Source organism: Caretta caretta, chromosome 17, assembly GCF_965140235.1.
Source record: "Caretta caretta isolate rCarCar2 chromosome 17, rCarCar1.hap1, whole genome shotgun sequence".
NCBI lineage: Eukaryota > Metazoa > Chordata > Testudines > Cheloniidae > Caretta > Caretta caretta.
The window spans coordinates 888,915-902,961 of NC_134222.1; the positions used below are offsets into that span (position 1 = coordinate 888,915).

The following is a 14,047-nucleotide window of genomic DNA, read 5'->3' on the forward strand; positions in this document are numbered from 1 at the left end:
TGCCACCTCACTGCCTTTGAGCAGGCTGGCGATTTGAACCAGGGGGACCCTGCGGAAAAGCCCCGGTGTCTAGCTCCCTTGCTGGGTCCCAAGGCCATAGACTCCGTCAGCCAGATGGTTGGGGAGGTGGACAGGCTCCCACTCCTGACCCCAACCTATATGTCTGTATGGAGTTTCCTGGGTTCAGGCCCCTCGGACCGCCAGTGGGAGCAGAAGGTGACGGTCAATGGGGAGACATTCCTGGGGTGGCGAGATCCTGGGACAGAGAGAATTGTTGTAAGACCCTGGGTGATGCAGCCTCACCAGATGCTACGGGGCTGTGTGAGCTGGGTGAGGGTCCCAGGGATGAAGCCCCTCGCCCTGCCTATGGCCCGGATCCCTGTGCAGACCCCGGAGGGGTGGGTCTGGCTGGTCGTTGGGGTTCTCCAGGATATCGGCTGTGAGACCCTATTGTGGGGTGACTGTGTCTCTTTGGGACAGGATCCAGGCCCTGATCCGGTAACTGCCGAGGGTTTGAATTTGAATCCAGGGAACCAATCGGTGGAGAGGGAAATGGTCAGTGAAAATGCAGATGACCTGGCTGGCAGCGGGGAGGATCTGCTAGGCTCAGGGTACCTGCCTGCCTGTAACCAGACCCCTGGAGCTGGGTGGGACAGAGAGATGCTCCCCGCCCCCCTTGCACACTGGAGATGGGATCACGCTGGCTCTGATGCAGTGAGGAAAGCAGCGAGCTCGCTGCCTGTCCCCACTGGGACAGCAAGGGCAGTGCTGAGCACAGTGGGAGCTGAGACCCCAGCTGAGTGGGGGGAGACACAGGCAGGGCAGGGGATCTGTTGGGAGTGGCAAGGTGCTTGGTAAGGAAAGTTTGGATGGGCCTAGGAAGCCTTGTGAGCTGATGGCTTTGTCTAGTCAGCAGGGTGGGAAGGCGAGGAGAGTGGAAGATGAGTGTCCCTGGACCTTACCTGTTAGCTGGGTGAAGAATTGTGACAGGGAAGGAAACGTGTCTGTGTCTGTCAGGGGTATTGACTTGCCTATGGAGGGAGCTACCCTGATCTCCAAGCAGTTGTCTGTGACCAGCCTTGTGTGCTGGGACCAGGGGAATGAAATCCCAAGCTGTGTGTCTGGGAAAGGAGAAAGTGTGTCCGGCTCTTCTTTGCCTTTGGAGCAGACAGAAGGGGCCTTTCAGCCTGTGATGGTTGAGGGTCGTGCAGTTGTCTCAGAGCTGGTTCTGGATTCAGCTAAAGCCCAGGATGGGAATGGCCCTAAGTTTGTGTCTGCTCGGGAGAATGGCCCTGTAACTAGGTCACATCCAGTTAGGGTCTATGTAAAATCCCAGAGACCAGACAATTCTGGTGCTTGTATTTTGCCTGTTGCTAGTGTGTTGTTGGGAAAGGGCATAGCAACTCTGTCTGATCAGGGTGAGATCCTATCCAGGGCACAAGGAGAGCATGAAGGTGATGTGATTGTGTTACCTACTGAGGGTGTGGAAACCTGTAACAAGAAGGAAAAGATTCCTGAACTTGTGTGTGGCAAAGGGAAGGAGAATGCTTCTGACCTTTTATCTAGGAAGTCTGTAATTTTGCCTGAAAGGGGATGGTGTAGGAATCCGCCGGATTGGCCAGAGGTAATTCTGGATGTAAGTGAGACCCAGAAAGAGTCAGTTGTTGCTCAGGAAAGTGTTCCTCTAGAGCAAGCCCTAGGTGAAGAGGGTAAGGGCAGAATTTCTGTGAAGGGTGAATTGTTGCATAAAAAAGCCCTAGGGAAAGGAATCCTCATGGAGTCTTTTCAAGCAGTTTACTGCAACTGAAGGGTGTGAAAGTGATTTGATCAAGAAAGTTTCAGATCTTAACAGCCAGAAATTTTCTGTTATGAATGGATCCACTGACTTTCCTGTTGAAAGATCCAGTGTGGATAGCTTTGAGAAGGTCTCAGATGGGGTGAAAGCTGTTAAGAAAGTTAAACAGTCCGATAACCGAGTGGCTGTGTTTGGCCAGCTTGTTGGGGAGACAAGGTTGTTGAGAAAGGGATGTCTCCATGCTGATTCTGTAAGTGAACAAAAAGAAAAGGAGTACTTGTGGCACCTTAGAGACTAACCAATTTATTTGAGCATGAGCTTTCGTGAGCTACAGCTCACTTCATCGGATGCATACTGTGGAAAGTATAGAAGATCTTTTTATACACACAAAGCATGAAAAAATGGGTGTTTACCACTACAAAAGGTTTTCTCTCCCCCCACCCCACTCTCCTGCTGATAATAGCTTATCTAAAGTGACAGGTTTCAGAGGAACAGCCGTGTTAGTCTGTATTCGCAAAAAGAAAAGGAGTACTTGTGGCACCTTAGAGACTAACCAATTTATTTGAGCATGAGCTTTCGTGAGCTACAGCTGATGAAGTGAGCTGTAGCTCACGAAAGCTCATGCTCAAATAAATTGGTTAGTCTCTAAGGTGCCACAAGTACTCCTTTTATCTAAAGTGATCACTCTTCTTACAGTGTGTATGATAATGAAGGTGGGCCATTTCCAGCACAAATCCAGGGTTTAACAAGAACGTCTGTGGGGACAGGGGGGGGGGTAGGAAAAAACAAGGGGAAATAGGTTACCTTGCATAATGACTAAGCCACTCCCAGTCTCTATTCAAGCCTAAGTTAATTGTATCCAATTTGCAAATGAATTCCAATTCAACAGACTCTCGCTGGAGTCTGGTTTTGAAGTTTTTTTGTTGTAATATCGCAACTTTCATGTCTGTAATCGCGTGGCCAGAGAGATTGAAGTGTTCTCCGACTGGTTTATGAATGTTATAATTCTTGACATCTGATTTGTGTCCATTTATTCTTTTACGTAGAGACTGTCCAGTTTGACCAATGTACATGGCAGAGGGGCATTGCTGGCACATGATGGCATATATCACATTGGTAGATGTGCAGGTGAACGAGCCTCTGATAGTGTGGCTGATGTTATTAGGCCCTGTGATGGTGTCCCCTGAATAGATATGTGGGCACAGTTGGCAACGGGCTTTGTTGCAAGGATAGGTTCCTGGGTTAGTGGTTCTGTTGTGTGGTATGTGGTTGTTGGTGAGTATTTGCTTCAGGTTGGGGGGCTGTCTGTAGGCAAGGACTGGCCTGTCTCCCAAGATTTGTGAGAGTGTTGGGTCATCCTTCAGGATAGGTTGTAGATCCTTAATAATGCGTTGGAGGGGTTTTAGTTGGGGGCTGAAGGTGACGGCTAGTGGCGTTCTGTTATTTTCTCCCAGTGCTGGCCTCATGCTCCCCCTTCTGCCTTCCCACAGGTTCACCGGTGCCGAGGTGGTGGTGATGGGAGATGTGACCTACGGTGCGTGCTGTGTGGATGATTTTACAGCGAGGGCCCTTGGGGCCGACTTCATGGTGCACTACGGACACAGCTGCCTGGGTACGGACCGGGGCTCTGGCTCCAGTAAAGGGGGATCTGGGGTGTCTGGTTGCTGGTGCCTGGGAGTGTTCTGGGTCAGGGTCAGTACAGAGGGAAAAGCCAGTGTAAAACAGACCAGACTTCCCGCCACTGAACCCCAGGCCCCAGGCTGATCTCCCACAACCTTCCCAAACCCGAGGCCCCAGGCCGATCCCCCCCAGGCCCGACCCCCAGTCCCCAGGTCGATCCCCGTCCAACCCTCCCAAACCCCAGGCCTATCTCGCCCCAACCCTCCCAAACCCCAAGCCAACCCCACCAGCCCCTGACCCCCCAATCCCCAGGCCGATCCCCACCCAACCCTCCCAAACCCCAGTCCCCAGGCCGACCCTGTCCCCCAACCCTACCAAACCCCAGGCCGATCCCCCCCCCCACACACACACACTTCCCAAACCCCAGTCCCCAGGCCGATCTCCCCCCAGCCCCTGACCCCCAATCCCGAGGCCGATCCCCCCAAGCCCCTCTCGGAGTCAGTCCCAGGCTTAGTGGAGAGTCCATAACCTCCTGAAGAGGGAATCTCTCTGCTCTGGCCCAGAGCGGCTTTGTTGTCTGTTCGGCCACCCAAGCTCCCTGTTCTCTGGACGCGCAATTGATGGACGCGGTTCAGGCTGCATGGGAGGAACCTTTGCTGCTCCCTGCTGCTCTCCACTGCCCCTGCTCTGCGGCTGCGGCCCTCTGGCTCAGAGGCTGTGCCGATGCCCGGCAAAGCCGGGCCATGGGGGCCTGGCAGGCGCTGTGTAGATGCTTGCGAGTGCAGTGCTGGCAATGATGATCCTGTCTCAGGTTCTCTCTCGAGCCCTGTGCCGCAGCAGCCAGGCTGGTGCGTCCAGGAGGCGTTAGGACGGTGAGGGGTCTGTCCTTAGCATGCGCCGCGGCATCCGTGTGGACAAGCATCGGGGTGCTGGCTCCCCAGCAGCTCCTCCTGCGGCAGCCCAGGGACGAGACATCATCCCCGCTGCGCCCTCAGGCCACCTGGGTTGGGGAGCGTGGAGGGCAGGTTGCCGGCCTCACCCACTCCTGAGCCTTAGGAGCGGCGAATGGCAGCCTGGATTCTCTGGGCTCCTCCGGAGCCTCAGCCTGCTCAGCCCTGTCTGGCCTTACCACCGGTCTGCAGCATGGCTGCAAACCCTGCTGTGTGCGGGGCCCCCAGGCTGCTGGGGCCCTGTGGGGAGCCCAGACTTTCAGATCTGAGCTGTGGCTGTCTGTCGCTTGTTCCCATGGGCACTGGGCTGTGGTGCCTGCCAGGAGGCTGTGCTGTGCCCTTGGGGGCACTCGGCCAGCTTGTGAGCTCCCTCTGGCCATGTATTGAACTGGGGCTCCCGCTCTGTGGGGAGGTCGTTGCTGCCCGACAGGCAGGTTCTGTGAACAAGATGGCCAGCTCTGCGCAGCCGAGCTGCAAGCAGCGCCGTGTGCTCCAGGGGCTGGTGGAGGGGCCCGAACCAGCCATGCATGCCGGGTGGAGGAGCTCCCAGCTGGAAAACACCGGTACCACTCACATGGAGACATTTGCCGTAGCCTCTTCTGGACCAGCACCAGCGGGAGGCTCCTGTCACTTTCTCTCGAGTTGGGGAGAGTGGATATGACCCCCCAATGGGATCCAAACGCCTCCCAGGGGAGGGAGAGAGAGGGGGTCACGCCTCCCTCCTGGGCTTCTGCCCTCCATGGCACAGGGACCCCTTGGAGACAGCATTGCCCGGTCAGTCCCACTCCCCACATCTAGCTCTCTTTGCCCCCCCGCCTGTTGCCGGCTTCCCTGCTCATGGTGGCCTTTGCCTCTCCGGTGTTTGGCTTCCATGGTGCAGCACACGGTCTGAGCAGACCCGTCCCCTCCTGCTGCTGCCATAAACAGTGGTCCTGGTGAGGGGGCTGCATGCCCCAGGGCAGTCCCTGACGTGATGGCGTTACAGCCACTCTCCTGTCACAGGGTCTCAGCACAGGAGTGATCCCCGGGCGGTTCCCGAGGTCCGAGCCAGCCCTGCAGCACTGTTCCCTGCTGCATGTGCCAGACACATGGGCCTGGGCGGGTCCTTTAGATACTGAATGCCCAGGCATGGGGCGAAGGCTGCGTGGCAGACAAAGGAAGCCTCCGGTCAGCCCTGCCCTGTCCCCGAGGAGCTGTGCTTGGCACCCTGGGCCCTCCGGCTGCTGCTCAGAAAACGCCCTCTCACTTCCTGCTTGGGGGGAAGGGGGAGCTTCCCCACACCTGTGTGTGGGGACGCTCTGCCAGCCCTGTCCCGCTCCTGGGGTCCTGGGTGTTCAGGCTCTGGAACAGTGAGACCACCGGGCCTGCAGTGCCTCGGGCCAGGACAGGGACTGGGGTGGAAATTCACCCGCAGCCTGACCCTGGTGCTCCTGCCCCCTTCCCTGCACGGGCTGATACACACTGATCAGTGACCCCTCCCTGGCCCGGCAGGCAGGTCAGTGCTCTCCCCAGGGGACGAGAGGGAAGGGCCGGGGCTCGGGCAGGGTTAGAACCCAAGAGTCCTGAGTCCCTGTCATGTGCCCATTCTCCGTCTCCAGAGACACTGGTACGGGAGGTGCCACACGCAGCCGGGCTCCCTCAGTCCCAGGCACGGGGAGAGGAGTGGGAGGTGCTGTGCTTGTGAGCAGGTGCCGGGGGGTCTCGTGGAAGCCAGAGCAGAAGGGAGGGGAAGGAGGGGCTGAAGGAGGCCTAGGGGAGCAGAAGAGGCAGGTCTGGCTGGGGCTGCCCTGCTCTGGGGCCCGTGCTAGCCCTGGTCTGGTGGCAGCGGGGCCGTAAGGGCTGGTTTAAAGGGCAGGCGAGGAGGCGGCTCTGTGCTCCCTAGGCGGAAGGGTACTCTGGATTCAGTTGCCATGGAAACTGCGCTGCTGTCCCAGATGCTGCTAACTTTGAAGTCCACCCAGGGTGGAATCCGCCCAAAAATAACAATAAGGCACTTTGGGTTTTAAGGTGGCTCTGTGGAATTGTTGCCCCAGGTAGTGGAGGGCAGGGCAAGGCTGGGGCGGACGAAGGCATCCCCCAGCCCGGCTCCAGGAGGCCACCTCCTGGCTCGGGGTGGACGGGCTGTGCAGCCCTTACCCCACTGAGACTGGCCTGGGGCCTGACTGTGTCCCTGCTGACGTGGCCAGAGCGCACCTGCCTGCCTGGGGGCGTGCTGTGTGACCCAGGTGCTTGACCACAAAGAGCTCATGGGACACACACTCCCTGGGCATTTACAGTGGACAGCAGGGCACCCCCGCCCATTGGGCACTTCAGCATCAGTCACCCAGGACCCTCCCTGTGTGTCCCTGGCATCAGCGGGCATGGGGGGGCCTGTCTGTGCTGTCCAGAGGCTCAGGCTCTGTGTCATGGGAGCTGGGGTCTGGCTGAGTCCTGGAGCCAGTTCTAAGCCCAGTGCCGACTCCTCTGGCTCCCTGGGACCGTCTCCCTCGCTCCCAGACAGTTCTGGAGCCCAGTCCCCACTGGTGGGAGTTCATGCAGGTCAGCCCAGGCACCCTGCCAGGGGTGGGTCTGTCATCTGTCTCTGCATCATGGGCCCCAGATGGAGAAGCCTCCCTGGGGGTTGAATTTACAGGGCATGGAAATGACTTTTAGTAATCACATTTCTTATAGAATATTGCAGGGTTGAAAAGCGAGGGTCCCAACCCACGTCCAGGCAAGTGGCCACAGCTATCAATGTCCATCACTGCACTATAGGAGCGAGGGTCAGAGGGAGACAGGTCAATAGCCTGAGGACATAAGAACTCCTGGTCTGTCCCGACTGCTAGATTAATGAACGGCGAAAAGAGAAGCACTCGGGAGCAGGAGCTCACGCAAAGCTGCTGCCTGCCTGAAGGGACCCCCGGTTGGGTCCCATTTCGGGGACCAGAGTAATATTCCTCCAGGGGCATCTCTCCAGTATGGGTGGGAGCTGCTTTATGCACTGGGCTCTCCTGATGAAGGTCCCCAGCCCTTTCCGGGAAATGCAGCCACTGCTGGCAGGGAGCACTTCTTCCTGGGCAAGCAGCTCTGCACAAGAGCTGAAGGGAAGAGACTGGCTAACACTCTGCCTGATCCGGCCGGTGCTGGGGCAGCTGTGCCAGAGCCCGCACATGTACCAGGCATGGCCGCGACTTGGGAAGCGTGCTGGGGGCCTTTACAACTTCTCTGAAAGGCAGCACCTCTGGGGTCACTCTGATGGGGAGGGGCTCCCCCTCTGCTGAGCTACCAGCCAAATCCTGAACCAGCCTGGCCCTGCGTGGCAAGATGAGGCCTGTGGTGTTCTGACTGCAGCCCCGGAGCCGGGGGGCACAAGGTGCCGTGTCTCCCACAGTGGCTCACATGGTGCAGGCCTGCGCGATGCTGCCAGCTGCCAGGTGCTGGGCCCGCCCATGGCGGGATTGCCCCGGAGCCTGAGGCAGGGTATGGCGGGACTGCAGGGGAACCGGAGGGGCGTGAGCTGCACCTCCCTGTGCTGCAGCTGCGGCTCTGACTTCCCGGGCCTCAGGGTGGCACTCGGGCCTCAGGCCCCGGAGGTGCGGGGAGGGGCAGGGCAAGGCAGTGGTCTGGTCGCCACGAGGAGCCAGCGGGGCTGTCTGCAGTGCAGTTTCTGGCCATTCGCCCTGGGTTGCATTCCCCGTCGATTGGCCGGCGGCTGCCCTGGCTGTTCTGAGCAGAGCTCCTGTGGTCAGGTGATGCCCGGTAGCAGGCTGGTTACCGTTACAGCGAGCTCTCCCTGGCATTTGTGCCCAGGCCTTTGTGCCATGCCTCGTGCTCTGTGAAGGACAAGGGCACAACTCCCTCTGTGGGCCTGCAGCCCCTCCACAGCCCCCCAGGAGCGAGTAATTTGGCACTTAGTTGTGCTCAGGTGAACGGCACTGAAATGGGCATGGAGTGCGGCGTTATGGGTCAATGCGGACCCTGGGTTCTTTAATTAGTCACTTAATCGTGGCGACATGGGCTCCTTAGCATGGAGAGTAGTTCTTCCGTTCCCTGGGTGGCTGTTACCCAGAGAGAAATGACCACGTGCTTCTCTCCTTTGCCTGCGGCACGCAGCTCACCATGCTGTCCCAGCTGCGTGCTACAAGCCCTGACCTGGCCATGGCGGGCTGGCGCTGCCAGGCCGAGGGACTCGCACATCATCTCCTGGCGAGCTCTGCGACTGGGCCTGGAGCCCTGCCTGCCTGTGAAACGTTCCTCGGTGTAAATAGATGACATGAACAGCACTGACCAGCGCACAGCGAGCCGGGAGCCTCTGCAAATGGGGGCAGGGGCTGCCTGATGGCTTCGGCAAGCCAGTGTGGTGCCGCTGAGGGGGCCGGCCCCTCTCCTTACACAACGGCTGCACGCAGGCCCGGGGGGACGGCTCAGCAGCTGGGCTCAAGCCACTCTCTTGCTGCTTCCCCAGCCGGTGCCTGTGCGTGGGCTGGGAGGTGCTGCAGTAGGGAGGCTCTGCTAGCCGGCTGTGCTGGGGGCAGCCAGCTGACCTCACGCCTCTCTCTCCTTGGCCCTAGTTCCCATTGACACCACGCAGGGGGTGAAGATGCTCTATGTGTTTGTGGATATCAAGATCGACACGTCCCACTTCGTGGAGACCATCCATTTCAACTTCCCCAAGGGCGCCTGCCTGGCTCTTGTCAGCACCATCCAGTTTGTCTCTGCTTTGCAGGTGAGACAGCTGTGGGGCCTCACACCAGTAACAACACGGGAGCCCCAGCCCCATGCCGCCTTGCCAGCGGGGGGCTCTTTCATTCCCTGCAAGCAGCTGCCTCCCAGTGCCTGTGAATGCAGATAAGCAACAACTTCCCGGAGCCAGCGCCTGGTGGCTTCCGGGTCACCCTGCTCCAATGCTGGGTCCTCTTCAGGGAGCCATGCCAGAAAATACTGGAGCACCGCCTGGTACCTGCAAACCGTGGGCTCCCAGGGCCAACGGGACTGAGTGGGTTTATAAGGAGCACAGCAGGGACGGTGAACGTCCCGCAATCAACAGCTCACTTGCACGCCTCTCTCCTTGGCAGTTGCATTTGTATCAAGATCCATGTTCAACCTGGAAATCAGGCAGTTGTGGGGGCCTCCACGCCTGGGTTCTGCAGTGTCAGGGGGTGGGGGCTCCTGTGCTGAGGCTGGGGCCCATGGGCTCGGCACCAGGATGAAGGGAGGGGAGGGGGAAGAACTCGCTCTTTGCAAACCATTTAACCCCGAAGGGCCCTAAAACTGCAGGGTGTGCAGAGACCCGGCCTTCCCTCCCTGCTGGGCTGCAGCCCCCTCCGGGCTGAGCTGCAGAGCACAACGCTGCATGTGGCAGGGCAGGGTGTCACGGAGTTCCTGGGCGATGCTCTGGAACTGCTCCCCATGAAGTCAGTCAGGACTCTGGGGTAGTCGCCTTTCTGTGAGCAGCCTGTCTTCAGGACACACAGCTCACACAGCTTCCACCTTCCTGGATCTGATCTCGGAGCATTCAGCATCCTCTGCCTCTCCGTGCGCTTCCCACAGCGAGTCCGCTCAGGCGGTGCTCCTGGGGAAGCCAGAGGGTCCTGCACCCCAACTTCGCAGTCAGACGTGACTCTCAGCCAGCCAGTAAAACAGAAGGTTTATTAGACGACAGGAACATGGTCTAAAACAGAGCTTGCAGGTGCAGAGAACGGGACCCCTCAGCTGGGTCCATTCTGGGGGGCAGTGAGCCAGACAACCACGTCTGCACTTCACTCCATGTCCCAGCCAGCCCCAAACTGAAAAACCCCTCCAGCCCCTCCTCCTCTGGGCTTTGTTCCTTTCCCGGGCCAGGAGGTCACCTGATTCCTTTGTTCTCCAACCCTTCAGCTCTCACCTTGCAGGGGGGAAGGGCCCAGGCCATCAGTTGCCAGGAAACAGGGTGTCGGCCATTCTCTGTGTCCAGACTCCTGCACACACATGCCCTCTAGGGCTCTGCAATGATCATACACCCTTACCCCACCACCTAGATACTTAAGAACTGCCTAGGGGAAACTGAGGCACCCCCACACTATTCAGAGGAAACATTAAGAACAGTCCCACTTCGTCACATCTCTCCCCCCTTCGAGATCGAACTGAGCGGGGTCACTTTAGCCGGTGACCTGGGGAAGTTCGAAGCCACCAACGTTCCCATGGATGCCCCAGCATCTCTCCCATTCCTTGGTAGGAGTTACACCAGGCCCTTCCAGTTTCACGCCCTCCCTTAGGTCAGGGGTGGTCGATAGCACTCGCAGGCCGCATGTGGGAAGGTTTATGCAGCCCATGCCCTTTGGCCACCCCAAGAATGTCTCCCCATTGACCATCACCTTCTACTCCCACTGGAGGTCCGGGGGGCCTGGCCCCAGGAAACTCCACACAGACATATAGGTTGGGGTCAGGAGTGGGAGCCTGTCCACATCCCCAACCACCTGGCTGACGGAGTCTATGGCCTTGGGACCCAGCAAGGGAGCTAGACACCGGGGCTTTTCCGCAGGGTCCCCTTGGTTCAAATCGCCAGCCTGCTCAAAGGCAGTGAGGTGGGCATCCACACCCCCCCCCTCCTTAACCAGGGGCAGCAATTTAGTCTCGAGGTTCCCTGCGGAACTGGCCCCCCGGGATCTATCCCCACTCACCCCGGGGAGGTCCCCTAGGCCTCTCCGCCCCACCACCGCCAGTTCATGCTGCTGCTGCTTCTGCAGCTCTTTCTCGGGCTCTCGCTGTCTCCCACGGTCCTCTTGCTCTCTCAGACTCAGCTGCAATCCCGTCCGTCTTGATCCCCCGATGGGGAACCCGATCATGAAGACCCTCGTCTGGTCGGGGACAGGAGTCTTGGCGATGCCTGGCTCCCGCTTCAGCTGCTCCCAGATCCTGCTATAGCCCCAGTTGGGGTCAGGAATCTGTTCCTTAGAGCGGTCATCCTCCTCCAGCTGCACGATTAACTCTGCTTTGGTGAACTTTCCAATGCTCAACCCTCTCTTTCTGCACAGGGTTACAATGTCCTTCTTAAGGAGACGGTGACAGGCCATCACTCCGCTCCTCCCAAGTTGTTGTGGACTCACAGGCCCGTGTGTTCTCAGCTCCCCACGGTTTCCAGGGAGAACCCCTAGTGTGCCAGCCCTTCTCAAGGTCACCACCTCTTTGCCAGGGTCGAGCTGCAGACTCCTCCGCCCCTGAGACTGCTCACTGCAGTCCCCAGGGGGACCCCATTACTGCACAGTACTTCTCGCTGGTCACACACTCCCAGGGGTTAACCGCCCCCCGAAACCGCTCCTTTCTGAGCCTTCAGCAGGCCTGGTCCTCGGCAATCCCCCTTCGTGTTACTGCTCCCCAGTCACTTACTGCAGGAAGCGCCATCCACGGGGTGCAGTACATCCCACCGCTGCCACCAGTTGTCACGGAGTTCCTGGGCGATGCTCTGGAACTGCTCCCCATGAAGTCAGTCAGGACTCTGGGGTAGTCGCCTTTCTGTGAGCAGCCTGTCTTCAGGACACACAGCTCACACAGCTTCCACCTTCCTGGATCTGATCTCGGAGCATTCAGCATCCTCTGCCTCTCCGTGCGCTTCCCACAGCGAGTCCGCTCAGGCGGTGCTCCTGGGGAAGCCAGAGGGTCCTGCACCCCAACTTCGCAGTCAGACGTGACTCTCAGCCAGCCAGTAAAACAGAAGGTTTATTAGACGACAGGAACATGGTCTAAAACAGAGCTTGCAGGTGCAGAGAACAGGACCCCTCAGCTGGGTCCATTCTGGGGGGCAGTGAGCCAGACAACCACGTCTGCACTTCACTCCATGTCCCAGCCAGCCCCAAACTGAAAAACCCCTCCAGCCCCTCCTCCTCTGGGCTTTGTTCCTTTCCCGGGCCAGGAGGTCACCTGATTCCTTTGTTCTCCAACCCTTCAGCTCTCACCTTGCAGGGGGGAAGGGCCCAGGCCATCAGTTGCCAGGAAACAGGGTGTCGGCCATTCTCTGTGTCCAGACTCCTGCACACACATGCCCTCTAGGGCTCTGCAATGATCATACACCCTTACCCCACCACCTAGATACTTAAGAACTGCCTAGGGGAAACTGAGGCACCCCCACACTATTCAGAGGAAACATTAAGAACAGTCCCACTTCGTCACACAGGGCGCCTGCCAGAGCCTGTGTCTGTGTGTCTGGGGGGGGGGGGTGCTGGGCAGGGTGCTGGGCAGGGTGTACACCTCTCTGTGGGTGGGGGGTGCTGGGCAGGGTGCTGGGCAGGGTGTACACCTCTCTGTGGGTGGGGGGTGCTGGGCAGGGTGCACCTCTCTGTGGGTGGGTGGGGTGCTGGGCAGGGTGCACCTCTCTGTGGGTGGGGGGTGCTGGGCAGGGTGCTGGGCAGGGTGCACCTCTCTGTGGGTGGGTGGGGTGCTGGGCAGGGTGCACCTCTCTGTGGGTGGGGGGTGCTGGGCAGGGTGCACCTCTCTGTGGGTGGGGGGGTGCTGGGCAGGGTGCTGGGCAGGGTGTACACCTCTCTGTGGGTGGGGGGTGCTGGGCAGGGTGCACCTCTCTGTGGGTGGGGGGGGTGCTGGGCAGGGTGTACACCTGTCGGGGGCGGGTGTACACCTGTGTGTCTAGTGGTATCTCTCTTTCCAGCCTCGGCGATTGCTCAGGGCCGCCGGTTCCCCTCTAATGAGTAGCTGCAATAATATTATCCTGCCATAATGTTGATCAAGTGCTCTGTACGAACTCTGATCAATGTTTCATGACCGTGCTCCCCCCATGCCGAGGAGCCGGCCCTGTAAATGTCAGGGCAGGCAGCAGAGCACTTGGCATTTTGCTGCGACGCTGGTAGTGGCAGGGGAAGCTCCAGCAGGCGCTGGCAGGTCTGGCTGCGGATTAGCTGCTCCTCGTGAATGGCCAGCTCAGCAGGACGGGAGAGATGAATGAGCCTCTTGAGCCATGTCTGTCTAAACATGGGGTCATTGAAGCATTAAACATTTTCTCTTGTATTTTAATTGATGCGTCTGCTAGTGGCTCCCAGCGTCTGGCCCAACGTTCCCTCACCGAGGCAAGGCCACTTCACTCGGCCAGGCGAGTTCTCGCTGCTCTGGCCGGCCACAGCCCTGCCTGGAGGAGACCTCGCCTCTGCCAGACACCCCACCCTCCATCCCAGGGCCCCTCGCCAGTACCCTGGATCCACTCGGAATGCGCTGCCCTCTCCTTTGCCCTGGGCTGGGGGAGCCTGCTGCTGGGGGCTGGCCCGGGCCCAGGCGTTGGGGCCAAGGACACAGAGTCTGAGGGCGGAGGTGTGATGAGACGGCCTGGGAACACCCTGTGCTGCCCTGTGCAGTCAGTCAGGGGCTGTATTCCAAGCACAGACCTCTCTGCCGCTCCGTCCCTCTCCACCTCCCTCGGCCTCTGGGGCAGTTTGTTCTCAGCCCAGCCCACCCCAAAGCCCCATCCTCCACGTTTGGTCTCTGACCCCTTGTCTCTTCCCCACAGGCGGCATCCCAGGTGCTGCGCTCCGAGTACAAGGTCAGCATCCCGCAGTGCAAGCCGCTCTCGCCAGGCGAGATCCTGGGCTGCACATCTCCCCGGCTGGGGCCAGACACAGATGCCATTGTGTAAGTACCAGGGATTATATAGCACTCCTTCATCGCAAACACTTCCCCTTTCTGCTTATATTGCTCTGGTCTCCTTCAGCAGGGGGTGCTGTAG

The 14,047-nt window shown here is 59.1% G+C and overlaps 1 protein-coding gene and 1 long non-coding RNA gene across 5 annotated transcripts in view; both read left to right on the forward strand.

Annotated features, from left to right (window-relative positions):
* Nucleotides 1-14,047, forward strand: part of LOC142069480 (uncharacterized) — a 179,270-nt gene that overhangs the window by 106,761 nt on the left and 58,462 nt on the right. The gene's annotated exons all lie outside the window — the stretch shown is intronic.
* DPH1 (diphthamide biosynthesis 1) overlaps nucleotides 1-14,047 on the forward strand; it is a 76,215-nt gene that overhangs the window by 43,393 nt on the left and 18,775 nt on the right. For all 4 annotated transcript variants that reach the window (XM_048824316.2, XM_048824317.2, XM_048824321.2 and 1 more), the window contains 3 exons: nucleotides 3,286-3,407; nucleotides 8,916-9,070; nucleotides 13,832-13,953. In XM_048824316.2, the coding sequence (XP_048680273.2) occupies nucleotides 3,286-3,407; nucleotides 8,916-9,070; nucleotides 13,832-13,953 (399 nt within the window). The remainder of the gene's footprint in view (nucleotides 1-3,285; nucleotides 3,408-8,915; nucleotides 9,071-13,831; nucleotides 13,954-14,047) is intronic.